The following is a 27,318-nucleotide window of genomic DNA, read 5'->3' as shown; positions in this document are numbered from 1 at the left end:
ATTTGAATAATTTGACGAAAGGTGCATGATATATGGATATGGATACATATAATCAATCAATCATACTGTTTTGATAGAATGAAAACCTTTTAAATTTAATTGAATTGGTTAATCTTTAAAAGCAATAAACCCTAGCCGCAAGGCAAAATCAAGGATGTTTCAGATTCATAGTATGTTTCACTCTCACATTCTAATATTTTCTTTTCTTCTTCGTTCTAAGAACTATGTTTTATATGTTAATAATTATCGCTTTTGATTAGTTTCTTTGTTAGTTTCTCATGCCGAAGTACGTGTCAACGAAAGCGTAATTCAATTTCAACACAGACTTGTTTCTTAATTATTTGTTAGATAAAGGAAAAAAAATAGGATTTGGTAATTGATTTTCCGTAAACAACAAATCCAGAATCATTGTGGATGTGTAATTGAGATCATTAACAAACTTGCACATATGCTTCCAGTATTTTAGCGCAGTAGAGGAGAAAAGGTGCAGCTGTGTCAAATTATCAAACAATTATAGTCTTTGGATTTAATAAAATAGATAGTTGAGATTTGGTGTCAACGAATTCGTTGACACCATGTCAACGGATCCTAACTCTATATATATACAAACAAGAAACAATATTACGGATGGTGGCAGTTGATAACAATCTTTTAAAAAGAAATAAAGACTATCAAGATGTGGTGATGTTCTTAATTTCAATTTTTCAAAAACAATAATTGTATGCTATTGAGAGGAAGAGTACACACACAATAGAAACATATCAGCCTTTGATTAAATAAAATATACGGATGAGATTTGGTGTCAACGAATCCGTTAACACCTGATGTCAACGGATCCTGACTCATATATATATATATATATATATATATATATATATATATATATATATATTAAATGAGTCTATCTATCTATTCTAAATTATGTCACTTTAACAATTTCATTTAAAGTAAGAAATGTAGTTAATGTCGTAAAGAAAGGAGTAATTATGTGTTATTTTATTTAATTTTTTCTTTTGATAAGCAAGGAGAAAGGACAGGCATCAGGAGACATCGTCGACATACCAATTAGGTTGGTACCCCGAGACACCTCCATCCTTTGTCGTCAGACTCAAAGAAATTTTATTAAAAAAATGGGAAAAATAATTACAGAAGGAGGGGGGACTAGGCCAATACTCTCCGAAAGAAACAGAAGAAAAACTAAAACAGAAAGAAAGAAAGAAATAGGGGAAACAGACTAAGGAAATCTGTAATTAGGCAAACCGCATCTGTCCCGAAAGAAAGCTAAACTCAGAGCATGTGAGAGAGTGTCAAGCCAAACCACGCCAACCACCGAATGACCCAAATTACTAAATAGTCTGCACAGCAGTTACCTTCACGGAATATATGGGAAGAAATTACCTGAATCCCAAGATTGCGAGCATTTTTCCATCTGTTACGTAACAACATGGGCACCAAGAGAGGGTTCGAAAAAATCATGAGAGCACTAGTTGAATCACTTTCCAACCAGATATTCCTCCAACCGTGGCGGGCAGCAAATTCAATAGCAAAAATGATCCCCATAACCTCTGCATAAAAAACAGACTGCATCCCAACGTTACAGGCAAAAGCACCACGAAACGTCCCTCGGTGATCTCGATACAGCCCCCCACAAGCCGCATATCCACCAATCACCGAACCATCCGTGTTAACTTTCAACCACGGGGCAGTGGGAGGCTTCCACAAAACCAATATAATATCCTTAACCTTGCGGCAATGGGGTGAAACCGCAAATGAGTCGAGAAACACAGAGTCGAAAGGTAAACTGTTATCCTTAACCTTAGCTGAATGTACAATAGGCATTTGAGAACCTCAAAGAATTCCTTGCCCACCAAATAATGTGAATAGTGTGCAAGACCGCTACTAAATAAATATCTAACACTTGGGAGGAACATCTAGCTGGTTGACAAGAGAGAAGAGTACCGGCAGTGATCAATAAAACAATTAAGTTTAGTACTTATCCAATCATCATTAATTTTTTTTTTTTTTTATAAAAAAGATTAAGTAATAAAAACATAATATTATTAATTAAAGTGAAATGTTAACGAGTGTCTCTAAAAACTCTTTTAAATATTTGTAATTATTGCCTAGAATGAGTGTCTCAGGTGATTAACAAAACACTTAAAAAATGAAATCCAATTAACTCAGCAAGCATCATCATGTAGACCGGTTCATTGTGATCCCGCTTTCTTCTGACTTTTGAAGCTCCACACTTGATTTAAAACTCAAACAAACATTTCTACAGTTCCACTAATCAAAACATACCATAATCATCACGCTAATGGAGAATCACGAAGACGAAGACTTCACTCACGACGTTTTCCTCAGTTTCAGAGGCAGAACTCGCTACTCCTTCACCGATCATCTCTACCGTTCACTTCTCCGTCACGGAATCAACGTCTTCAGAGACAATCCAAACCTTAACATCGGCGACGAAATCAGACTTTCACTTCTACAAGCAATCGAAGCTTCTAGAATTTCAATCGTTGTTCTGTGTAAAGACTACGCTTCTTCCACTTGGTGCCTTGACGAACTTGTTAAGATCGTTGACTGTTACTACGAGATGAAAGGGAAAACTGTTTTTGTTATATTTTATAAGGTGGAAGCTTCTGATGTTAGACATCAGAGAAAGAGCTATGAAATTGCAATGATTCAACATGAAAAGAGATTTGGAAAGGAATCGGAGAAGGTGAAGAAATGGAGGTCTGCTTTGAAAAGAGTTTGTGCTCTTAGTGGACTATACTACAAGGACGATATGTAAGTTCATATACGGCTAAGAGTCTGTTTAAATAAACAACTTATTTACAACTTATAGCTAGCACAAGTGCTTACCATGATAAGTGATTATGTATAAGCTTTCCCAAGCTATTTTTATAGCAAGGGATATATTGATGTGAAATTGTTTTTGTATATGCTATAAATTGTTTTTATAAGCTAGATTGAAGAACTTACGAAAATAAGTTGAAAAAAGCTTATGAAAATTGTCATAAGTTGTTTTCATAAATTATCCAAACATGTCTGTTTGGATTGGGAGTGTTATTAGAAAAAGTGAACAAAAGTTATATTATATTGATATTGTAAAGTCTACCAGAATAGAAGAATTACTCTACAATTATATAAGATCACTATTGGAAGATAATTTCTAGTCACTCCTCAAAAATTCCTCGTTACACCCAATTTTAATTAAAATTAAAATTAAATGATAATACCGAAATTTTCTTTATACATGTATGAAAACTAAGTTCACCTAACTTACGTGAACTGAGGCTACATATACCTTCAAAAGTGATACTTAAAAAATCAATGTATATGATTAAACATTTAATCCTCACACATCAACTTTTCAACTACACTTTTTCCTTATATTTCATTCCGGAAGGAGTGTATGTGTATAAATTATCATCTCTCATTATTTTTTTTTAATCAACAAATATATTGCATTGAATCATTTTCTCCACACTCTGTTAATTTGATTTCTCATTCATCATATTGTATTTCTATGCAGCTATGAATCTGAGTTTATTGAGAAGATTGTGAGAGACATCTCAGCTAAACTACCTCCCACGCCTTTACAAATTAAACACCTAGTTGGACTCGATTCTCGTTTCGAACAGGTGAAATCTCTTATTAATATTGATTCTGATGTTGTTTGCATGTTGGGAATTTATGGAGCTGGTGGAATAGGCAAAACCACATTTGCCTTGGATATATATAACAAGATCAGGCGTCGATTTGAAGCTGCTTGTTTTCTTGGTAATGTTAGAGAAAAATCAAATGAAAACACTAGGGGACTGGAAGATCTCCAAAGGACACTTCTGTCTGAGATGGGTGAGGAGACACAAACCATGATGGGAAGCACGTATAGAGGAAGCTCTGAAATAAAACGCAGACTTGCCCGCAAAAGAGTTCTTCTCATACTGGATGATGTTGATTCAGTAAAACAATTGAAATCATTAGCTGGAGGACATGATTGGTTTGGTTCTGGTAGCAGAATCATTGTAACAACAAGAGATATAGATGTTCTACATAAGCATGATGTTAAAATTAAAACATACAAACTCGAAGAGCTAAATAATCATGAATCCATTGAACTCTTTTGTATGTATGCCTTTAATATGAGCAGACCTGCAGAAAACTTTGCAAAAATCTCTACTCAAGCAATAAGTTATGCACAGGGTATTCCATTGGTTTTAACAGTCATAGGATCCAATTTGAAAGGTAAGAGCATACATGAATGGCATATTGAACTGCAGAAATATAGAAAGGTTCCAGATGCTGAGATTCAAAGTGTACTGGAAATCAGCTACAAAGGCCTATCTGACTTGGACCAGAAAGTTTTTCTGGACATTGCTTGTTTTTTCAAAGGCGAAAGATGGGATTATGTTAAAAGGATACTCGATGCTTGTGGTTTCTACCCAGTTATACGAGTCTTTGTTAGCAAATGTCTGTTAATTGTTGATGAAAATGGTTGTTTAGAGATGCATGATCTAATACAAGACATGGGTAGAGAGATTATTCGGAAAGAATCGACTTCAAACCCTGGTGAACGCAGCAGGTTATGGTCTCATAAAGATGCTCTTGATGTGCTGAAAGGAAACTTGGTAAGAATCATTTTTTTCATAAGTAACCATTTATTTTTGAACTTTGGCAAATATTTTTAGTCTCAATTCTCTCCATTTTTCATGTATTTCAATAGGGAAGTACTGCAGTTGAAGGCATAATGCTTCATCCCCCAAAACAAGAAAAAGTAGATCATTGGGACGATGCTGCCTTTAAGAAGATGAAAAATCTCAGAATTTTGATTGTTAGGAATACAGTATTTTCATCAGGACCTAGTTATTTGCCGAATAGTTTACGGCTACTCGATTGGAAGTGCTACCCATCAAAGGATTTCCCGCCAAATTTTTATCCATACAAAATCGTTGACTTCAAGTTACCTCATAGCTCTATGATATTGAAAAAGCCCTTTCAGGTTTACGCATTACTTTCCATTTTCTCTTTTTATTTTAACATGAGGTAATATTGTCAGTATAACTAGAAAGTTTTTAAAATTAATTATTTGAGTATGCTCTAGCAATTTAAATTTTTACTTTTGCAGATTTTTGAGGACTTAACATTCATCAATCTCTCCTATAGTCAATCCATAACTCAAATTCCTAATTTGTCTGGAGCAACAAAGTTACGAGTGTTTACTCTTGATAATTGCCATAAACTGGTAATGTTTGATAAATCCGTTGGATTTATGCCTAATCTGGTGTATTTAAGTGCGTCGGGATGCACTGAACTCAAAAGTTTTGTGCCAAAGATGTATTTGCCCTCCCTTCAAGTGATTTCATTTAATTTCTGCAAAAAATTTGAACACTTCCCACATGTAATACAAAAGATGGACAGGCCATTAAAGATTCACATGATAAACACCGCCATTAAGGAAATACCAAAGTCTATTGGTAACCTTACAGGGCTTGAGCTTATGGACATGTCGATTTGCAAAGGGCTCAAAGATCTATCAAGTAGCTTCTTGTTGCTTCCAAAACTGGTCACTTTAAAAATTGATGGATGCTCTCAACTAAGAACATCATTTCAAAGATTTAAAGAGCGCAATTCAGGAGCAAATGGCTATCCAAATATAGAAACACTTCATTTTAGCGGAGCTAATCTATCAAATGACGATGTTAATGCCATTATTGAAAATTTTCCAAAACTGGAAGACTTGAAAGTTTTTCACAATTGGTTTGTATCCCTCCCAAATTGCATCAGAGGATCTTTGCACTTAAAAAGTCTTGACGTGAGCTTTTGCAAGAATCTTACAGAAATTCCGGAACTTCCATTAAATATTCAGAAGATAGATGCAAGATACTGTCAATCCTTAACTTCAAAGGCATCTAGTATTCTCTGGTCTATGGTTTGACTTCTTTCTCCATTATTTACATAACACAAGATACTATCAATCTTTAAATACTATGTTGATGCAAATACAATAACATCTTTTGGCATCACAGGTTTCACAAGAGATCCAAAGATTACAAGTTGTGATGCCAATGCCAAAACGGGAGATTCCAGAATGGTTTGACTGTGTTCGCACTCAAGGTATTCCGCTTTTATGGGCTCGCCAGAAGTTTCCGGTTGCTGCTTTAGCATTGGTGTTCCAGGAAGTAAAAAAGACAGACAATTTATCAAAATTGGTTGGATCTACACATTTGACGACTGAAGTAAAGGACTGGCACAACGTTAGCCTCCATTTGTTTATTGATGGCCAACAAATTTGTGGCAGGGATTGCCGTTATTTTAATATTGGGCCAGATCATGTGCTATTGTGTGATCTGCGAGTTTTGTTTAGTGATGAAGAGTGGCAGGACCTTGATGCAAATCTTGGAGATGACTGGAAGACCATTCAGGTTCAACATGTTTCAGACTTGATTCTTACTAATTGGGGAGTTTATGTATACAAGAAAGAAACAAGCATGGATGATATCCAATTCATACCTCCGAATCATGTTTCCTTTTCCGACATGCCATCCTCATGTTTGGTTCCAAAGGGATCTCCAGAGCAGCAAATGAAACATTTGCTACAAAGTTTCAACCCAAGAAACATGTTTAATGAGCATTTTCCTCTATTAGAATCAGAAGGTCCAGTCAGGCCTTTAAAAGTGGTTTTGCGGGCTTTGAGGAATGCCAAGGCTGAAATTATAGAGGAGACTTCCTCCTCTGGCTATGGGGAAAGTCTAAAGCAAGACCATGAAGATTCTGCGGAGGGTGTGGTTCAATTATTAGAGTTGATAAAAGAGAATGTACCAGAACATATTACTGATTTTTGTCCTGAAGATCTTCAAATTGCAGGCGGATTGGCGGAAAGATTATTGAGGGCACGGGTGGAATTAATGAAAGAAAACAGCTTGGACATCAGAATGGCCATTATTCTAAAGAATGATGATATGTTGGGAGCTAAACACAGACGCTATTGGGGATTCTTGGAGATAAAATTTGGAGATCCATTTTACAAACCATTGTTGAGGAGGTTATGCCAACTTTCATGGAAACATTGGGAAAGCAAGGAATCCTCAAGATCTAACAAGAGGGTAACCGTTGTTGAATTGAAATGCCAGCCTCCAGGTACAGAGGAAGCTTCAACTTCTAGCCTTGAAGAATCATGGGAGGAAGTAAACTACAATCCTGAATTGGATGAGTTAATGAGTGCAATAGAGCAAGATGCTATGAGCTTGAATAGAACTTACGGAAAAATGAAGGCATCCATTGTTAGAACTGATAGGCCAATTTCTGAAAATCATCTATCAGAAGGATTATTCTTGAAAGGACAAACGATTGAGGGAAAATTGACAACGTTTCGATCTCTAACCAAGTTTAAGATCACACCATATGGGAAGATGAGGGCAGAAGACGAATTCTGACGATGTGCTGAATGATAACTATTCCATGTCTATATGTACTATAGTTTGTAGATAGTGAAGATGAAGCCGGAAACAATCATAAAAATTTGCTCACTGTTAGGACTTTGTTATGAATTACTTGGAGTCATAATTTTATTTTGTATTTTCATATTATCTTTTGGATGATAAATTATTAATCCACTGAAACCTCCATGAGTCCTTAAGCATTACTTTAATATATATATGGGGGCTGCTAATTTACACCCACCTAAAAACACGAAGGTGTACATTAGCAAGCTAGTAGTCTCAATCTTTTTGCCAACAATGTTAGCCAAGTCACATTATGAGAAGAAGGAACCTGAAGGAACTACTTAATTTTAAAGTTATAATAATGAACACAGATCACTGAAATGATATTATTATTTGTAAAACAGATTCACGGTAAACTATCTGTTCTAACAGGGAGCCTCTTATTACTCGATACAGAAGGTAGTTTGTTCCTAAACTTTGGATGTCTCAAATTATACAAACCTGTCACTAAAACCACAACTCTAAATGGTGTTGCATAGAAAATCACAGCTGCACAAAGGCTAAACAACATAAACAGTGTAGTTCCTCTAGTGTCTCTCCAGCTCAGTAGAGACACAAACCTCTCCCCTTGTATAGCTATGTCACCAACAATTGCTTGAATCCTACCTGCAACAGTTCTTAGCCTATCATACCTCATTCTCACTGCATCATGCGATCTTGATGTTGGAAATGTGTCAAACTCTCCATCAAGTTCATCATGATGAACAGATTCAGCCGATGAGAGTTTAGTATCCATGTGAGGCGGTTGTCGAGGACGAAATTGATAGTTTCATAAGCCAATCAAGGACATGAAGAGAAATCAAGTCGGTAGTATCAATTCTGGATACCATATCAGTATCAAAAAGAGGATGTGAACTAGAATTGACGTGATGTGATTCTTCCAATGACAAACATCATTGAACCATCTTCCGATGGTCATTAATCCGAAGGAAAGGGACATCACACGAAAGAAGTTAGCTTTGCTTCTTCTCATGCTCCATATATTGGAATCAACATCCGATATGTATTTGTTAGGAGTAGATAAAAGTGCTTGATGTGGTACTTAAGTCATGAGGCTCTCCCACCTAATGGACTAGTCTTTTGGGTTGGGTTTCCCTCATGGGCTTAAGTCCTAACAGTATTCTACAACTTCCTTCCAAAGTGGAGGTTCAGCTCTACCCAGCCTCATTGCTACAATATTCGTTGCTTGGTACCTTAAGTTGTCAATTTGATTAACTGTGAAAGGTTGTAAATAATGCAACTTTGGGAGTAAAGGTTGGCCATATATATGAAACATGTTAGCCTGTGAGTGTGTTGTCTTTAAGGATGAATCAACTTTGTACATAAGTGATCAAATTCAAAGACGAACATAAGCTACGGTAGCAGCCTAATGGAATACTTGAAATAGGCATCTTAGGATAAAAAGGGCTTCTGCCTAAGAAAATGAAGGATGTTCATGGTAGCATAGATGCATACCGTGTACCCAAATATGGTCAGGAATGGACCCAACTAATGTCATACAGGAGGTTTCATGTTCTGGTGAGCTAGATATAACTTACACCAATTCTTATTCACTTCTTGTTTTACACCAACAGGGAGTAAAGAGAATAGGTGAACTTCAACTTGCAGCGAGGGGGTTACTACACACTCACAGGCTAACATGTTTCATATATATTGTCAAACTTCGCTTCCAAAGATATATTATTTACAACATTTCACAGTTAATCAAATTTACAATTTATGGAGCATGAGAACAAGGAAACCTAACTTCTTTAGCTTGATGTTATTTTTCTTCGGTTTGATCACATTTGGGAGATGGTTCAATGATGTTTGTCATTCAAAGAATCACATTACATCAATACTAGTTCACATCCTCTTTTTGATACTTGTGTAGTATCCTGAATTGATACTACCAACTTTTTCTTCTCTACAAGTTCTTCATTGGCTTATGGAACTATCGGTTTTGTCCTCCACAATCACTTTACATGGAGACTAAACTCTCATGGGCTGAATATGTTCATCCTGATGAACTTGATAAAGTGTTTGACACATTTCCAACATCAAGATCACATGATATGGTGAGAATGAGGTATGATAGGATTTGAACGGTTGCATACTTGCAGTAGGATTCAAACTACCGAGGTTTAGATGACTTGATGTTTGCAGACTAAACTCTTAGATCTTTGGTTTTGGTGACAAGTTTGTATGATTTGAAACATACGAGGTTTAGGAACAAACTACCTTCTGTACCAAGTAATTTCTTCAAGAAGCTCCCTTCTAGAACAGAAAGCTTACTGTAAATTTGTTTTACATAGTTTTATTGATCTGTGTGTTGCATACACATATTAACAATTTTCAATTTATTCATTTCCTGCTTTTATCTTCTTGCAAATTATGACTTTAATGGAAATTTATAATGTACTAACTAGCAAAAAATATCTCTTTTCACCATCTTTGCCCCTCAAATGCTCTATCAAATCATTGCAGGGTTTGAGGGTATATTCAAACCCTGAAGCACCCATGTAAGGGGTACGATTCAATACAATTTCAACTACTCCTAAGGATGAGTCTTACAACAATTTCATTTAAATCAATTATTATTCAATCACAACAGCAGCAGCAGCATCCAATCCACATAATAAGACTTTTCTTGCTCAAACTCATCTTATTCTGTTTTTGATTTGTGCTGTGAATTTGACCTCCCAACTCACGCTGTTTCTGATTCTGAGCATTGTGCTCCATTCTAATATTACCACACTTAGCATCAACCTCCACCCTCAGCTTCCCATAAGTTGTCCTTTTGAAATTACATCCCAACCTTCCCAATCTTTCCTGTCCTTTGATGATTGCAGTTTCCATCATGTACTTCTCAGAAATAGGTACATCTTCTGGAACAATATATGCCTTCAATTTCCCTTGAGATTGTATCTTTCTCTATACTCCTCAACAAATCTTCCACTTCAGGATCCAAATACTCTACATTACTTGAGCTTGAAGCTTCCTCTACAGAACAATTTTGGCATTTCAACAGAATAACAATATTTCTCACCCTCTCCCAAAAGGTTTCTTTCCCATTCCAGCTTCTCCAAACAAGTGGATCTCCATCTTGTAACTCAACGCTTCCCCAATAGCGACGTCTTGGAGCTGAGACTTCATCTTCGGCTCCTTTCCAGAACAAACTCTCTCCAGTTCCTCTCGGTTTCTCTTGACACATCTCTTCATTCTATACATCCTTTCTCTGTGCTTTCACTCCTCTTTTTTTCTGCTGCTGAGGTAGAAGGGTCTGAGAGGATTCCAATTGTTCGGCTAAATCTGCATGAAGAAGACATTCACATTCCTCTAGTATAATTGGTATACTTATATTAATATACAATGCCTCGTGGCCTTTTTCCTTCACATGTCGTGCTGTTGTTGTCAGTAAATCTACAATCACTTGGCCTGCACTTTGAACTTGTGCATCAGAAATTAGATTTGTCTCACTTCTCATCAACATCTCCAAAATATGTCCCACATGCCACACATGTTCTGCGTGTTCTTGTATTAAACTTGTCCCATAGGTACAAGCTGAATGAGGTTCCCCTTTGACATCAGCCATAGCATACCTGCACCAACCCAATAGTTCATCTGCAACAGAGGCACAATGTTCTGATTTAAAAGTATTTAAATAATGGACAAATGTTTCTACTAGATCAAGATTTTCTATTTGTCTCATTTTCTGCTTTGGAGATGGTTTTTGAATCAGAGGTGATGATGGCACTGGCACATCGTCTGTTGAATAGGGACAACTGAATTGGATATCATCACTGTTTGTTTTCTGTTTGTAAACATAAACTCCCCAACGATTAATAATCAACTGTCATTCACATTGAACCTGGATGGACTTCCAATTATCTCCAAGACATGCATCAAGACTCTTCCACTCTTCATCGTGGATCAAAGTCCCGAGGTCACACATTAATACATGATGTTTCCCGACACTGCAGTAATAGAAATCTTTGCGACATATTTCTTGGCCTTCTATATACAAATGGAGATCAATGATGTAGGACTTATCTGACATCAGTTCAGTAAGAATCTCGAGTTTAATAAAGTGTTCATCTTTATCTCATCACTCTCTTTGACTTCACCGAACTCGAATGCTAATGCAACGAATGGGAAGTTCCGGCGAGCCCAAAAAATTGGAATATTTTCACTGCCAGCATAATCAAACCAATTTGGAATTTCCGTTTTTGGCATCACTACTTGTATTCTTTCTTTCTCTTCACAAACTTGTGACATTAAACAGGTAGCATCCCCAAAATTAGAGTTAAAAGATAGTAAACTTTTCATTATAATTTATACTTGGGAATTGAGATCATAGGGTCTAATTAAAACACATATCACTGGAATTGGAAAAAGAAAAAGAAAAGAAAACGCATACCAAAAGGGTAACTATTTCCAAAAGCATTTCGAATGAGTTTTTTATTTTTGGCAGAAACACTTTAAACTAAGGAAATGGAAAAAGGAAAATAATGTAATAATACCCTGCACCATAACATGTTTGAATCTTTTGGAAATAAGGATTGACAATATCTTGCATCTACTTTCTGAATACTTGATGGAAGTTGTGGAATGTCCATAAGATTCCGGCAAAAACTTATATCAAGAACTTTCAATTGCAAAGATCCTTTGATGCATACTGGGAGGGATGCAAATTCATCGTGTGACACATTCAAATATTCCAATTTTGGAAATATTTCAAGAATTATGTGAAGATCTTCACATGATAGATTAGCCTTGCTGAAATATAGTTCCTTGAAATTTGGGCAGCCATTTTCCATTGAATGGCTCACTTTGAATCTTTTAAATGACTCTCCAAGTTTAGAACATTCATCGAATTTTAGTGTGATCTGTTTCGGCAACGATATAAAGCTTTTTGACAGATATTTGAGTTGTTTGCAAGTTGACATGTCAACATACTCAAGCCCTGTAAGTTTACCAATAGACAAGTGAATATTCAATGGCTTATCCATATTTCTCATTACATCTGGGAAGTGTTCAAGTCTTGTGCAAAAGTTAAATGAAAGTACTTCGAGAGATGGAAAATACATTTTTGGCACAAAGCTTCTTAGTATGGTGCACTCTGATGCACTTAAACATACAAGGTTGGACATACATATTCCAAAGAGTTCATGAAACCCTTCCAACCGATGGCATCTGTCAAGTGTCAATACTCTTAAACTTTTTGCTCCAGACAGATCAGGTATTTGTGTTATCGATTGACAATGGGAGAGATTGATGAACGTCAAATCTTCAAATTTCTGTGAAATATAAGAAATTAACAACGATCAGTAGCATATTCGATCATGTAAAGTATTAGATCATGCTAGTTACAAGGGCCAGTTTGTTACACGTTTCTACTGAAAGATATGAATTAAGAGTGGGAATGCGTGTACCTGAAGATTTTCCAGTATCAGAGGGCTATGAGATAAGTTGATGTCAACAATTCTGTCGGGATAAAAATCAGGTGGAAAGAACTTTAATGGGAACCCCATCCAGTCAAGTAGCCGTAAACTATTCGGTAAACAACTAGGTCCTGTTGAAAATGTTGCATTCCGAACAATAAGAATTTTGAGATTCTTCATCTTCTCAAAAGCAGTATTAGTCCATTGATCTACCACATCATGCATAGGGGGGTGAAGCATTATTCCTTCAATTTCACAACTTCCCTGTAAAAAACATTTGGCATAGTTATTTTTTTATTAAGACTAACTAGAGTGCATAGCATCACATGAGACCTAGTCATTGGCAGCTAAAATTTATTAATAAAAGAAAAGAAAACAAAGCTTGGGGGACTTGACCAAAAACCTAAGGAAATAAAATTATGTTCAACATTTGTCTCATTAAAAACCTTGCCTAGAAAATCCCATGGGATAAAACAAAAACAAGCGAATAAGAGTGGAGAGCAATATATAAAACACAATAAAACAATATCATCTAAAAAAATCTATAATAGGGAAGACCTAACATATTTCTACCAAGGTCCTCTAAAATAACAGAAGGAGCGCCATCCGACCAATGAAAACTAGGACATACCAATAGAGGCAAGCTTATCAACACAATGATTACCTTCACAATAAATGTGAGAAAATTTAAATGACATGTTCTTATGTAGATCCAAACAATTTACACGATCTATTTTTTACTTGCCAGAGAATTATTACATTTGTCATAGCTGAAAAACATACAAAAGTAAAAACCCAAATAGAAGGTAGAATACTCATTCTTACCGAGTTTTCTTTGAGTACTTGAAGAATGTCTTTATGATACCATAACCTGCTGCGGTTACCAGGGATTAATAGCGATTTCTTTCTAACAACCTCTCTACCCATATCTTGTATTAGATCATGCATCTCCAAGCAGCCATTTTCATCAATCATTAAACACTTAGAAGCAAATACTCTAAAACTTGGGGAGTAATCACAAGCCTCTAATACTCTCTCAACATATACCCATTTCTCACCTTTGAAAAAGCAAGCACAGTCCAAAAATATTTTTCTCTCTAGTTCAGATAGACTATAGTAGCTTATTTCAAGTACACCTTGAATATCAGCATGTGGAACCTTCCTATATTTTCCCAAGTCAATTCCCATTCTTCTATGCTTTTACCCTTCAAATTGGAACCTATTACACATAAAGCTAATGGTATAGAATTTGCAAAAGTTCGCTGCACGACTAGCCATATATTCAAATTTTTCTGGTAGGTCTGTTAACACCAAAGGCATTCCAACAAAAGAGTTCGAGTGAGTCACAATCATTTAGTGCCTCCATTTTAAATTTCTCAATTTCAGCATCATGATAATCTAACACAGTTTCATCCCTTGTTGTTATTATGATCCTACTACCAGAACCAAACCAATCACGTCCTCCAGCCAATAAGTTCAATTTTTCTATGCTATCAATATCATCCAAAACCAGAAGAACTCTTCTCTTGCAAGTCTGCGTTTGATTTCAACACTTCATTTGAAATTACTTCCCACCATTGTTCCAATATCTTCACCCATCTGACATAGAAGTGTCTTTTGGAGATCTTCTAGGCCTTTGATGCCTTTGTCTGATTTTTCTCTGACATTAAGAAGAAAAGTTGACGATTCAAAATGATGTCTGATCTTGTCATATAAATAAGCTGCAAATGTGGTTTTTCCTATTCCACCAGCTCCATAAATTCCCAACATTCGAACAGTATCATTACACTCAACATGTAAAACTGATTTCAGTTCTTTAAAACGAGTATCAAGTTCAACCATGTGTTTCAATTGCACAGGTGCAGGAGCTACTTTAGTCGATATGTATTTAACTATCTTCTCTATGATCTCAGATTCATACCTGCAGGCAAGGAACATAATACACTACCTATTTATCTGTATTGATTGATGCTAGCTATTAGTTAAGAGAATTTAAATAATAATAAACACCTAGCTATAATTACACAATGAAAATCTCCAACATTCTCCATTCCTTATCAACATATACTGAGTTCAATACGTAATTATCAAAACCTTATGATTTCAAGGACTAAAATAATAATAATAAACTTACACACTATCTTTGTAATGCACTCCACTTAGATCACAAACTCTAGTCAAAGCATTTCTCCATGTTCTAATCTTCTCCGACTCTTTTCCATATCTCTTTTCATGTTCATCCATAGCTACTTCATACGAAAGTTTTTGATTCCGTATATATGATGGTTCCACTTTATAGAAAATTGCAGCTACATTACTTTTTTTGTTGTCAATATACTGAGTGATCTTGGCCAGTTCATCAAGGCATGAAGTGGAAAATCCATAGTTTTCACATAGCACAACCATTAACATTCTTGAATAGATTGACACCATTTGGGTGGTTGTTGATAGATTGACGAAGTCGGCGCACTTTATTCCAATCAATATTAGAGCATCTCCAATGAGAGGCGTTTATGTAGAGCTTATTAGATATTGAAGAACATATAAGAAGCAATGCTATTTAGATGCAAGACTTGCTGTACAAGCATTGTCTCTCTTTTGCATAAAAATGACACAATTGCATACTTTATTCATTGCTTTCCTCATATTTAATAAAACATATTAATAGTTTTTGAAATGTACTAATGTAAAGTTATTAGTGAGACCCACTTAATTATTAGTGAGACCCACATATTAATGAATGGATGCTTATTATACATTACCCTTCAAATTTGATTGAATAAGTGATGTGTACACATGAGGACTTTAACTACATCTTAATAAAAGAACAACCGGAGATGCTCTTAAGTGATTACTTAAATTTCCTTCCCACCTTTATGAGAATGTTTTATCTCCACTCATTTTCTTGGGAATAAAAGTATAGGAATTCCTATACTTTTGTAGGTTGTTTAGTTTATTTACTAACAAATCCCTGTTGTTGCTATTATTAGGTTGGATAGAGAGGGTGTTGAAGGGTGGTGGTGCTGGATGAGTGTAGGTTTAAGTTGACGATGAGTGGTCTTGGAACAACCTTCATAGAGGTGATGATTCAATTAAGCAAGCTTACAAGTTGTTGTGTGAGGCGGTAGTTGATTGCGCAGTGTTACCTCTGTTGCAAGCTAATATCATTTTTAAGCATAAGGAGGCTAATGCGTGTGACATTATTAATGTTACTAAATTTTTATCATGGAGTGGGCTTAATCATCCTTTTCCTGATTCTAAACCGTTCACTTAGGTGTTTGATCCGAATTCTTGATGAATGATTGCAGATTATAAGTTGTAGAATCACAATGTGGATTAACCGAAAACGCAACAACATTAAACATAGATGATGAGGGCGCTGTCAAGAGATTAACCAAATATTCCCGTTTAGCATAATCAATTGTTCACCAAAAATCAGACCTCACTAAAGATTCTAGTAATAGTCCATGATAAGAAACACTAATCGAGTGACTTATGAATTTTCTACCTCTGCCGTTTGCTTTTTTAAATCCTCCTCACACAACACAAATACATTATCATGATGAATACAAATTAAAATACATGATATGTATGTATGCTTAGATAAATTGCTTGTAGACATGGTAAAACATGTTTGATGAGAGCTTGCTTGAAGAAACATACTATAAAGGGTTCATTATCTTACTGCACACTTATGTGGAAAACAGACAAAATTTACAGATCAATCCCACCAATTGTGGTCTGCATGAAAGATTCTCTTGCAGCGTTTAACCTATATGTTATTTCTGCATCATAGTCTTATTTTTTATTGACTGTGATAGAATTAATTCAGAATTTGGAGCCTTTTGTGTTCTAAGTTCTGTTGTGCATTGAGGATTTTGAACTTGAAACCAAGGTTTAGTATAATTCAACGAGAAATAGTTAGGTTTCAGAAATATTTATGCCGGTTTGTGTCGTATTTAAATACGATTTGAGTCTTGGAGATCGGATTGTTCTTCTTAACTCGGTGTTGAATTCTTTCCCCATTTTATATCTTTGTTTTTTGAAAATGCCGACAAAGGTGGTGAAGATGATCACCCATATCCAAAGAGGATTTTTCTTTGGGGAGGGGTGGGTGGTGGTAGGATTGGGTTAAGTGGAGGAAAGTGTGTCAACCAAAAAAATAGGGAGGTTTGCGTCTTAAGGATGTGAGAATCGTTAAATTGAACCAATAATGCTAAATACAAGTTATAAATTGTATATAGTCATAAATGACTCAGTTTAAAGTCCACAAAATACTTATACATAAATGACTAAATTAAATGGACAAAATCGTTCAAAATTCAAAACCCTTTAAAATCTTGCAATTTTGTATGGATTTCAAGATTTTGATGCAACTTTACTAGGATTTTGCCTATTTTGGGATTCTGCTATGGGTTTGAGTCGCGGAAGCTGAATAAAGTCACAATAGATTAAATACGACAGCTAGAAGGTACTGGAAGAATCTTATTTCGCAATATCCTTTCAAAATATACACATTTCTCACCTTTGAAGAAACTACAATAGCTTATTTCCAGTGCACCTTGAATACCAGCATGTGGAACCTACCTATGTTTTTCCAAATCAATTTCCTATTCCTTCTCCCCTTGAAATTGGAACCTATTTACTCATAAATTCAATGGTATATCTATCCTTTGCATAACAGTTTGATCAACTAGCCATATATCAAAGGCATTCTAACAAAAGAGTTCAAGTTCGCCGATCGCGATCATTTAGAACATTATGATTATATAGTACAGCTGCGTCCCCTTTTGTTAATATCATCCAGCTACCAGAAGCAAACCAGTCGTGTTCTCCAGCCAACAAGTTATATTTTTCTACGCTGTCAATATTATCCAAAACCAGAAGAACTCTTATGCTTCCAAGTCCGTGCCTTTAACAATTTTCTCTATTAGCTCACATTCATACCTGCACTGATGCTAGATAATAATAGTACTCTACCTATTTATATATATTTGTTTCATCATGGTTTTCACGAAAGTTAAAAAAGAAAAGAAATACATCATTAAACTCTTGCACTGATTGTAGATAGTAATTAAGAGAATTTGGATAATAACAAAGACATAACGATAACACATAAAGAAAATCTGCCAATATTTTCCAATCCTTATCAACATATCTATAATCTCAAATATCAAATATAAAAATTGACTATGATGTGCATAATCCCATTAGATCCCTTCCTTTTTTGGGCTACTGTCATAGCAATGTGTGCTGAAACAAGAGAAGCATGCATGCTGCCATTTAGAACTCATGAACCTGTTGAATGAATGATTCTCATTAGCTATTAAACATTGGTTGCTTCTATAATTTAATAATATGATGACAAGACAACAAAAAACTAAAATTGGAAGCTATTCGAATACAAAGGATAATATGAAAAGAAAGAACTACCATGCTGAATTTCTTATTAAATCAAAATAATGAAAATTAAGTTTATGATTGTTGTATTTGTCTTCGTTGAAATGTTTTTTTATACTCCATTCTCATAAAAAAAATATAGAAAAATCATGTTTTTATTTGTATATGTATTATTAGAGAACAAAACCTTTCTCCTTGAACATGCATAAACTAATTAGATTATTTTACCATACAATCCAATAAGCAAAAAACTAAATTTTTATGTTCATCGAATAACTTTGTATCTGGTCAATGTTACAGATTAGATAAAAATGGTTATTCAATGCAATTAAAAATGGTTTTTTACTTATAACGGTGACTGAAGGGTGTATTATATTAAGTATCAATAAAATGGTGAATGATGATATTTCAGTACCTCATTTTCTTGTTTTTGTCATCTTCTTAAACTTACTCATTGTCCCCAGGGAGTGAAAGCAGAGACTCGGTATACATGACAACTTTGGATGGACTGTTACAGAATGATTGATGCTCTAACAGCTGCCCTTTACTATTGTACTTCACCAATATAGAACCATCAGTTGTTACAATAATAATTTCACCATTTTTTGTGGAGTACATAGGGGAAACATTCAAGTTATCTGGAATGAAATCAACAGAAAGAACAAGAGTTTTATTCCAAGACAAATGCACTTTGTAATCTTTAAACACCCATATTTCCATTCTTTCACCATCAGAAGTTAGAATCCATATGCTCAGAGTTTCGCCAAATACCCACAAACCAGAATCAGCATCTAAAGTCAGTCCGCCAAAATCATTTTGAATAGGTGTTTCAATCAGTTTCCTTTTAATTAAATCAAAGACAATAATAACATCCAATTCTAAATCTTGACGCCAAGCCAGCCAATGAATAGAGCCATTAAATAGAAACCCTTTTCTATGAGAAGGATCGACAACATAAGCGATGTGAGTACCATCAATTTCTTTCCAGGTATTATCTGGAAACGAGAAAACCTCCAAATGTGACGAAACATGGGAAAATACAACCAGCACGTAATCATCTCTTGACTGGTCATAACCAAAACCATATAGATTATCATGTGGTTTGTTGGAATCAAAAGAAGACACTGGTATTTGTTTCTTAAATCCAGTAGATGGATTCCATAGGTAAATGTCTGGAAAACGGTATAAAAATAAAAACCCTCCACATGACCCTATAATTTCAAAAGGAAAATAAGATTTAGGAAGCAAGAAATTAAGGTTCGGTGAAGGAAGATCATCATTAAGCCATGCATCAACATCTATAGATCGAATTTCATGAGATAAAGATGATAAGCCTATAATTCTACGAGTATGTGTTGCAGTGGTGAATTGAAATTGTGAATTTGCAAAGTGGGGATCAGAGATAAGAGAAAACCATGATTTACAAACACACTTGAAACGTATAAGATACTTCACCGGCAACCTCAACAAGATTAGGATTATCAAATGATGAGGCAGATACACCGATGTCTTCTTCTTCTCCATGCCCTCTTCTGCTAGCCTGTTTAGAGTTACCCTAATTTTACAACTCAGCTCCAGCGGCTGTGTTTCTCACTTGATACGATGCAATTTAGATATAGATTTTTAGGGTTGTGACAGCGTGTTTGGGCTTATATATAAACTAGATTTTTTGACCCGTGCTCCGCTCGGGTTTATTGTAAAGGGATTGACGTACAAATAATAAAAAAAATGCAATATATAATTGGTAACGATGAAAAAAATAAGTTGTAAGGTCACGTCTTTCCATTTGCAAAGCTCTAAATATCAAAATATATGATTTTTGTGTTGTGTATGAAATTTTTACACAGTTTAGGGGTTTTTTTTTTTAGAGAAACTCGTTTAGGGCTTGGTATAAATAACCAAGTTTACATGGAAATTAGGATAGCCGAGTTTGCATGGAAATTAGGGTATTCTGTTTGTAAACGTATTAAATAAGTGTAGAAAATATTGTCAAAAAAAAAAAAAGGCAACAGGATAGGAATGAAATAAATGCATGAAATTGGTTCAAAAAAAAGTGTACAAAATATTGTCAAAAAAAAAAAGGGCATGAGATTAGTGCGATGAATTTTTCTAGTATTTTGTACAAAATATTGTCAAAAAAAAAAGGCAAGATGATAGCAAAATAAAAGGCAAGATGATAGCAAAATAAAAGGCAAAAGGATAGAAATGAAATTGGTGCAGATTCATTTTTTTAGTATTAAATAAGTGTACAAAATATTCCTTAAAAAAGAAAGTGTACAAAAAATTGTCAAAAAAAAAGTATAAAATAAAAGGCATCAAACGTGATCATTGATATGCTCATCAAATAAGTGTAGAAAATATTTCCTTCAAAAAAAAAAAAAAAAAAAACAAGAGGATAGGAATGAAATTGGTGCGATGCATTTTTTTAGATGAAATTTTGTAGGTTAAATAATTACAAACCTAATAAAGCAAATGAGCAGTAAAAAATTAGGTTAAATTGCTCCAGACCTAACAAAATTAATAAATAAGGATATGATCATAGTTTCTAGAACAAACGTGCAGCATCAAATAAGCGTAGAAAATATTTCCTTCAACAAAAAAAGGCAAGAGGATAGGAATGAAATTGGTGCGATGCATTTTTTTAGATGGAATTTATTAGGTTAAATAATTGCAACATTAATAAAGCAAATGGGCGGGAAAAAATTAGGTTAAATTGCTGCATACCTAACAAAATTAATAAATAAGGTTTTTTTTTTTTTTTACAAAAAAATTAATAAATAAGGTTAAGAAATCTATTTTCCCTATGTGATGTTGTTTTAAGTTTATTAAATTTATGCATATTTTATATAAAAAGAATATATATTTATTAAGAGCCTTGATATATCTCGCGAATTTTTCACGATTGCATTTTCAGCCATTTCGCTATATATTTAATTTTTCTATCAAAATAAAAAATGAAAAAGAGTTTGGATAAGTAACTGATCGCTCACATGCTACCCACACAACTAAGGGGGTGTATTGGATTGAGATTTTAAAAGACTGATTTGATAGAAAAATTCTTGAAGATTTTAAAAGACTTTGTTGGATTGTATTGATTTTGTAGGATTTTAAAAGACTTTTTTTGAAAGACTTTTTACAATCAAGATTCTTTGCAAGATTTTAATGGATTCATGATATAGATTTTAAAGGATTTTAATGGATTTTTAAGATTTTAAAAGGGTCAATAAATTTAAAGATACAGTACAGACCAAAAAAATCTCAAAAACAAAAGTACAGTTATAAATCAACCGAAAAAATAAATAGACCTAAAAATAAGTTATGTTAGTTTATTGATTATAATAATTTGATTGAAAAATGCATGTTACAGGTAGAAAAATGCAAGTAGAAAAATTATTATAATACCAATGAACTTAAAGTTGTGATTTTTATAATAATTTGATATATAGGTAGATGGTAAATTAACCACAAGATTATACAGTACTTTCTTTTTTTAATGAACGTAAAAGTTATGTTAAGAAAAGTGCAAGTTAGAGGCATGATGATTTCGACAATAAGTTTGCCAAACAAAATATATAACCTGTCATTGTTATAGTAGAACATAAAAGAATTTGGAAGAAACGTAAAAAAAAAAAAAAAAAAGAATTTGGAAGAGTAATACAAAATCCCAAGGCTATGTGTGGGAGACAGAAAAGTCTCCAGGCTAGGTGTGAGATTGTTAGTAGGTGCATTTTACACTAAACAATCTCATAAAAATTCATTAAAATCCGTAGAGTTTTGAATACTAGTAGACAATTTTTAAGTTATGGACTCATTAAAAAATCTTGAAAATCCTAATTGAATACCACAAAAATGTTTTAGATTCCTTGAAAATTTTGATGGAATACCACAAAACTTTTATAAAACAAATAAGTCTTTTAAAATCATTTGAAATCTCAATCCAATATACCCCCTAAGTTCAGCTTCTTCGAAACGGGTCTTAAATGGCCAGAAATTGATCCGGACTGTTCTTGCATTTATGGAAATGCAGAACAAATTTTTTACAGAGTTTTTGTCCATGATGTTATGGTTCATAGAAGCCCTATATCAATTTAGAATTTAGTTTTTGCTTGTTTTTAAATCAGACTTTAAACTTTGATGGTTTAAATAATAAAAATTGCAACATATATGCATTGCCAATTCTCATAACATGGGATTTGAGTGCTTAAACCAACTTTAAATTTTAATCAATCATGAATGGGGAATTGATTCATATTACAGAGCCAGTAGAGTGTGCTGGGTGGTTCAACGCTGGATTCTTCTTGTTGATTTGGTTCTAAAGTCTTGAAGCACATTTATACTTCTATTTGACGAAGAAAGAATTTATTTTGTGATATTCAGTTGCCAAAATGATGGAAAGAGATTACCAGATGAGAAAAAAAATGGTAGCTTTACGTGAAATACTTGATGAATGTTTAATGAAGAAGAGGAAATGGACGGTAAGATGAAGAGAAATGAAAATTGAAAAGTAAAATAAAATGGAAGATAAAAGTTTGGGACAGTCCTTCAAAAAAAAAGTTTGGGACAGAGAAAGCGCATGGTAAAGAATTTATTAAACTTTTCTTAGAAATGGTATTTATTAAACTTGTAACAAATATAGTAATGTATAGGGTAAATATCTTTTTTCGTCCCGGTAATATTAGCGAATTTCGGTTTTAGTCATTGTAAAAAAAAATAAAAAAAAATAGATTTTGTCCCTGTAATGTCAGATTCTTCCACTTTTGGTCCCTCATTCCACCACGTCAGCAGAATCTGCATACATGGCACGTAAAATGAGGGACCAAAAGTGGAGGAATATGAAATTACATGGACCAAAAGTGGGAGGAATCTGAAATTACATGGACGTAATTGATGCAGATTTTACTAACGTGATGAAAGGAGGAACCAAAAGTGGAAGAATCTGAAATTACAGGGACAAAATCTAAATCTTTTTATTTACATGACTAAAACCGGAATTCGCTAATATTATATGGTCGAAAAGAGGTATTTAACCTAATATTTATTTCCTAAAAAAAAACATAGTAACATTTTTTTTTTATCTCCCTCAACCTCCCTTGTTCACTCTGCTAGTCCAGCGGTTGTGTTTCACACTTGATACGATGCAAGTTAGATACAGATTTTTAGGTTTGTAACAGCATGCTTGGGCTTATATAGATATAAGAAATCTTTTTTTCTTATGGATGTTTTTTTGAACAAATCAAAATGAGATATGAATTAACCACGGTAAGCGTGCAAAAGGAGAAACATCGGAAAATTATTTACACAGTCACAAAGCGGCTAAAGAAACAATAACAACAAAACAACGAAAATTATATCCGTACACCCATACATAAAAGCGGATGTTTCCACTCGTCAGTATAACAATAACAAAAGGATGCCTGCTTAGATTTTATCCAAAAGAACGAATTTAACTTGATTTTTTCAAGAAGAGCAATGGATGTAGCGGATTTTTTCCTTATGGATGTTATTTTAAGTTTTCTATTCGCACCCCGTATATTTCTAGTTACACCCAAATTTACTTAAAAATTTATAATAATACCAAAACTTCCATTTTATATAAATTTTCTTAAAACCCTGATTTCATTTGTTGTTACTCTAAAATTTTCACCCACAAACAATCATGAATGTTCAGTCAATTTCTATAAAAGATTAAAGAGTGAATCGAAACATCTTTCATCTATACTCTAATGCATATAAGTAATTGAATTTCTCCTTCTTTTTCAATGATGCTAGAGTTTCTATTTTTTTTCATGTTGCTCAATGTTTATATGTTATGCACTTTAAACACGGTTATTAAATGGTGCAGCACGGACAATGATAATTAACATTGTTCAAGTTATAACTTAAATTCAGTTTAAGTAGGTATATGTAAACTGAGTTTACATGAGCATACTTAAAATAAGATTACGGAGAATCATTAAACAAGGTTGAAGAGGTTAAAACTAAATTTATTTTTTAATATGTACACTTAAACTCAGTTTACATGACCTACTTAAACTAAGTTTAGATGATTTACTTAAACAGGGTTTAAGTGTGTACACTTAAACTCAATTTACATTACATACTTAAACTAAGTTTACATGACCTACATAAATCGAGTTTAAGTATGTACACTTAAACTCAGTTTACATGACCTACTTAAACGGAGTTTAAGATTAAATTAAATTTTATTTAAGGATAATTTTGTCATTTTAGAGTGTAATTAGGAATACGTATTGTGTAATTAGAAAAATTCAAATATTTATTAAACTTGTAACAACCATAATTTGAAGCAAAGACACCCCTCATTTTGAAAAGCCTCCTCATCCTCCTTTTTTTTTTTGGGTATTACTTTTCCCACACTATCTATTTCTTGCGCGCCCTATTTTTTTTCCCAAAAATGCCTTTGTGATTTCCGGATTTTAAAATTCGAACTGGTGTTTTCTTTTGTAATAGGGTGAAAAAAAAAAAGAGTTTTTCACCAATTTGAATTTCGTAATCCGAAATAATCCAAAAATCTCAAAAAATAGGGTGCCCTGTTTGATTTTTTCGGATTAAAGAATCTGAACACCCTCTAAACACCATTTTTTCATGGTGCTGGTGATGTCCAGATTACGTAATCTGGACAGCACCAACACCAATTCTGAACATGTTTATAACATGGATAATCATTTGACATGAATAGACCCTTTTTTTGGTTACTTTTAAAAGCAAAATTCAAAATTTCTGAAATGGGAGAGATTATGATTGCTGATTATACATAAGCATAGTCTGGATTTCGAAATCCGAACTGTAAAGGGGCATTTTTGGAAATTTTACAGGATGTGTGAGACTGCCATAGGGTAAGAAAAGAAATACACTTTTTTTATGTATAATGTTTTACCCCATTTTGGACGAACAAATTTTTTTGTTGTGTTACATAATCATTACTTAATTTTAATAATCCTTTTAGTCCTACAAAGTTTCTCTGCATGCAGTTTACGCTCTTTATGTTAATTTAAATTTTAACATGATATTTTTGTGTGCCGACAGTCTTAGAATGTTGTAAACAATTCATTCGCAAAATATAAGCTAAATTTGATTTTGTGTTCAAATTTTGTTACTTTTATCTTAAATTTTATTGGTTGACTATTTGGTATCCATGTGTAACTGGATTGAATTCTAAATGCATGTTGTTGTCACTGCTTGAAATTGTTTTATATGGATTCTCATTCTATTAACTTCCGCCCTTTTCTCTGTTTCAAACCAGGAAAAAGAAACTAATTTAAAATTGGAGGAGATTATTTGAGAAAGTTTGGAGGAAAAAAAAAACTAATTTAAAATTAAAACAGATTAATTTTCATTCCAGCTATGTTTAGGCATACACTCTCTTTGGTCTCCATGTGTATAAGTCAAGCTTGAAGTCGTTTTGGAGAAGGGAACTTTAAATTGCCAAAGGTTTTACTAACTTCCATAAATGGATCTAATGTTTGCATCACAGTTCTAGCAAAATTGACATTTAATTTTCTAGCAGACTTTAATTTTTCTGCTATTTTTGAGTTAGCTTGTATCATAATTGTTGTGAATCCGGATAAACTCACACAGATGTGTGGTGCAAAGGGGAGTGTCTCCAAGCAACAACAACAAAAACAGACAAATGTCCATTAATTTGATGGTCTTTTCATGACTTGTCAAAGAACCAACATTATATAGTTAGCAACCGTTTAGTTCATTTCGAAATCAATGAATGATATCATTTTTAAGCATAAGGAGGCTAATGCGTGTGACATTATTAATGTTACTAAATTTTTATCATCCTTTTCCTGATTCTAAACCGTTCAATTTACAGATCAATCCCACCAATTGTGGTCTGCATGCAGCGTTTAACCTATATGTTATTTCTGCATCATAGTCTTATTCATCAGCTACTTTTTCTGTTTTATTGCCATTCCTTGATTATTGACTCCTAAGTCGTTGATCCTTTTGTGAGATTCACCTACTTAATTTACTTAAAAAAAAGTATTATTTTTTATATACTGTGGTAGAATTAATTCAGAATTTGTGACTTTAAATTAGAACATTCATTCAAAAGTTATGTATAAGTATTTTGTGACGATCACAAAATTTAGAGGGTGTTCACAATTTACAAAATTTGAATGACTTTATCACAAAATTTACAGATCAATCCCACCAATTGTGCCCATTTTAAACTAAGTCATTTATGTAGAAGTTATAAATTGTATATAGTCATAAATGACTCAGTTTAAAGTCCACATAATACTTATACATAAATGACTAAATTAAATGGACAAAATCGTTCAAAATTCAAAACCCTTTAAAATCTTGCAATTTTGTATGGATTTCAAGATTTTGATGCAACTTTACTAGGATTTTGCCTATTTTGGGATTCTACTATGGGTTTGAGTCGCTTAAGCTGAATAAAGTCACAAAATGCTGTATTTTAGGATTTAAGTCGGGATTTTAACAATAGTCATAACTAACTGAAAGTTAATTTTGCATATATAAAATGGGAACTTGCTACAATAGAACGACAGCTAGAAGGTACTAGAAGAATCTTATTTTGCAATATCCTTTCAAAATATACACATTTCTCACCTTTGAATAAACTACAATAGCTTATTTCCAGTGCACCTTGAATACCAGCATGTGGAACCTACCTATGTTTTTCCAAATCAATTTCCTATTCCTTCTCCCCTTCAAATTGGAACCTATTTACTCATAAATTTAATGGTATATCCTTTGCATAACACTTTGATCAACTAGACATATATCAAAGGCATTCTAACAAAAGAGTTATGTTCAAGTGCGCCAATCGCGATCATTTAGAACATTATGATTATATAGTACAGCTGCGTCCCCTTTTGTTAATATCATCCAGCTACCAGAAGCAAACCAGTCGCGTTCTCAAGCCAACAAGTTATATTTTTCTACGCTGTCAATATTATTCAAAACCAGAAGAACTCTTATGC

At 33.7% G+C, this 27,318-nt stretch overlaps 3 protein-coding genes across 3 annotated transcripts; 1 reads left to right on the top strand and 2 right to left on the bottom strand.

Moving 5' to 3' along the window:
* Positions 1-2,138: 2,138 nt before the first annotated feature.
* Positions 2,139-7,645, top strand: LOC11434065 (TMV resistance protein N). Its single transcript, XM_003605001.4, has 5 exons — positions 2,139-2,793; positions 3,542-4,637; positions 4,733-5,008; positions 5,135-5,938; positions 6,036-7,645. Exons 1-5 carry the CDS (start codon positions 2,318-2,320, stop codon positions 7,440-7,442), a joined length of 4,059 nt encoding a protein of 1,352 aa, XP_003605049.1. The 5' UTR covers positions 2,139-2,317; the 3' UTR covers positions 7,443-7,645.
* A 6,571-nt stretch (positions 7,646-14,216) lies between these two features.
* On the bottom strand, positions 14,217-15,340 carry LOC11430440 (TMV resistance protein N). Its single transcript, XM_024780402.2, has 3 exons — positions 15,069-15,340; positions 14,510-14,855; positions 14,217-14,468 (listed from the first exon to the last, which is right to left on the bottom strand). The coding sequence occupies exons 1-3, from the start codon at positions 15,338-15,340 to the stop codon at positions 14,217-14,219; spliced, it is 870 nt and encodes a 289-aa protein (XP_024636170.2).
* A 3,441-nt stretch (positions 15,341-18,781) lies between these two features.
* Positions 18,782-19,858, bottom strand: LOC11428637 (F-box/kelch-repeat protein At3g23880). The gene has a single exon (XM_003604995.3). It carries the CDS (start codon positions 19,856-19,858, stop codon positions 18,782-18,784), a length of 1,077 nt encoding a protein of 358 aa, XP_003605043.3.
* Positions 19,859-27,318: the final 7,460 nt, after the last annotated feature.

Source organism: Medicago truncatula, chromosome 4, assembly GCF_003473485.1.
Source record: "Medicago truncatula cultivar Jemalong A17 chromosome 4, MtrunA17r5.0-ANR, whole genome shotgun sequence".
Classification (NCBI taxonomy): Eukaryota; Viridiplantae; Streptophyta; class Magnoliopsida; order Fabales; family Fabaceae; genus Medicago; species Medicago truncatula.
Note: the sequence above shows the minus strand (reverse complement) of the source record. Positions and strands in the feature narration are given on the sequence as shown.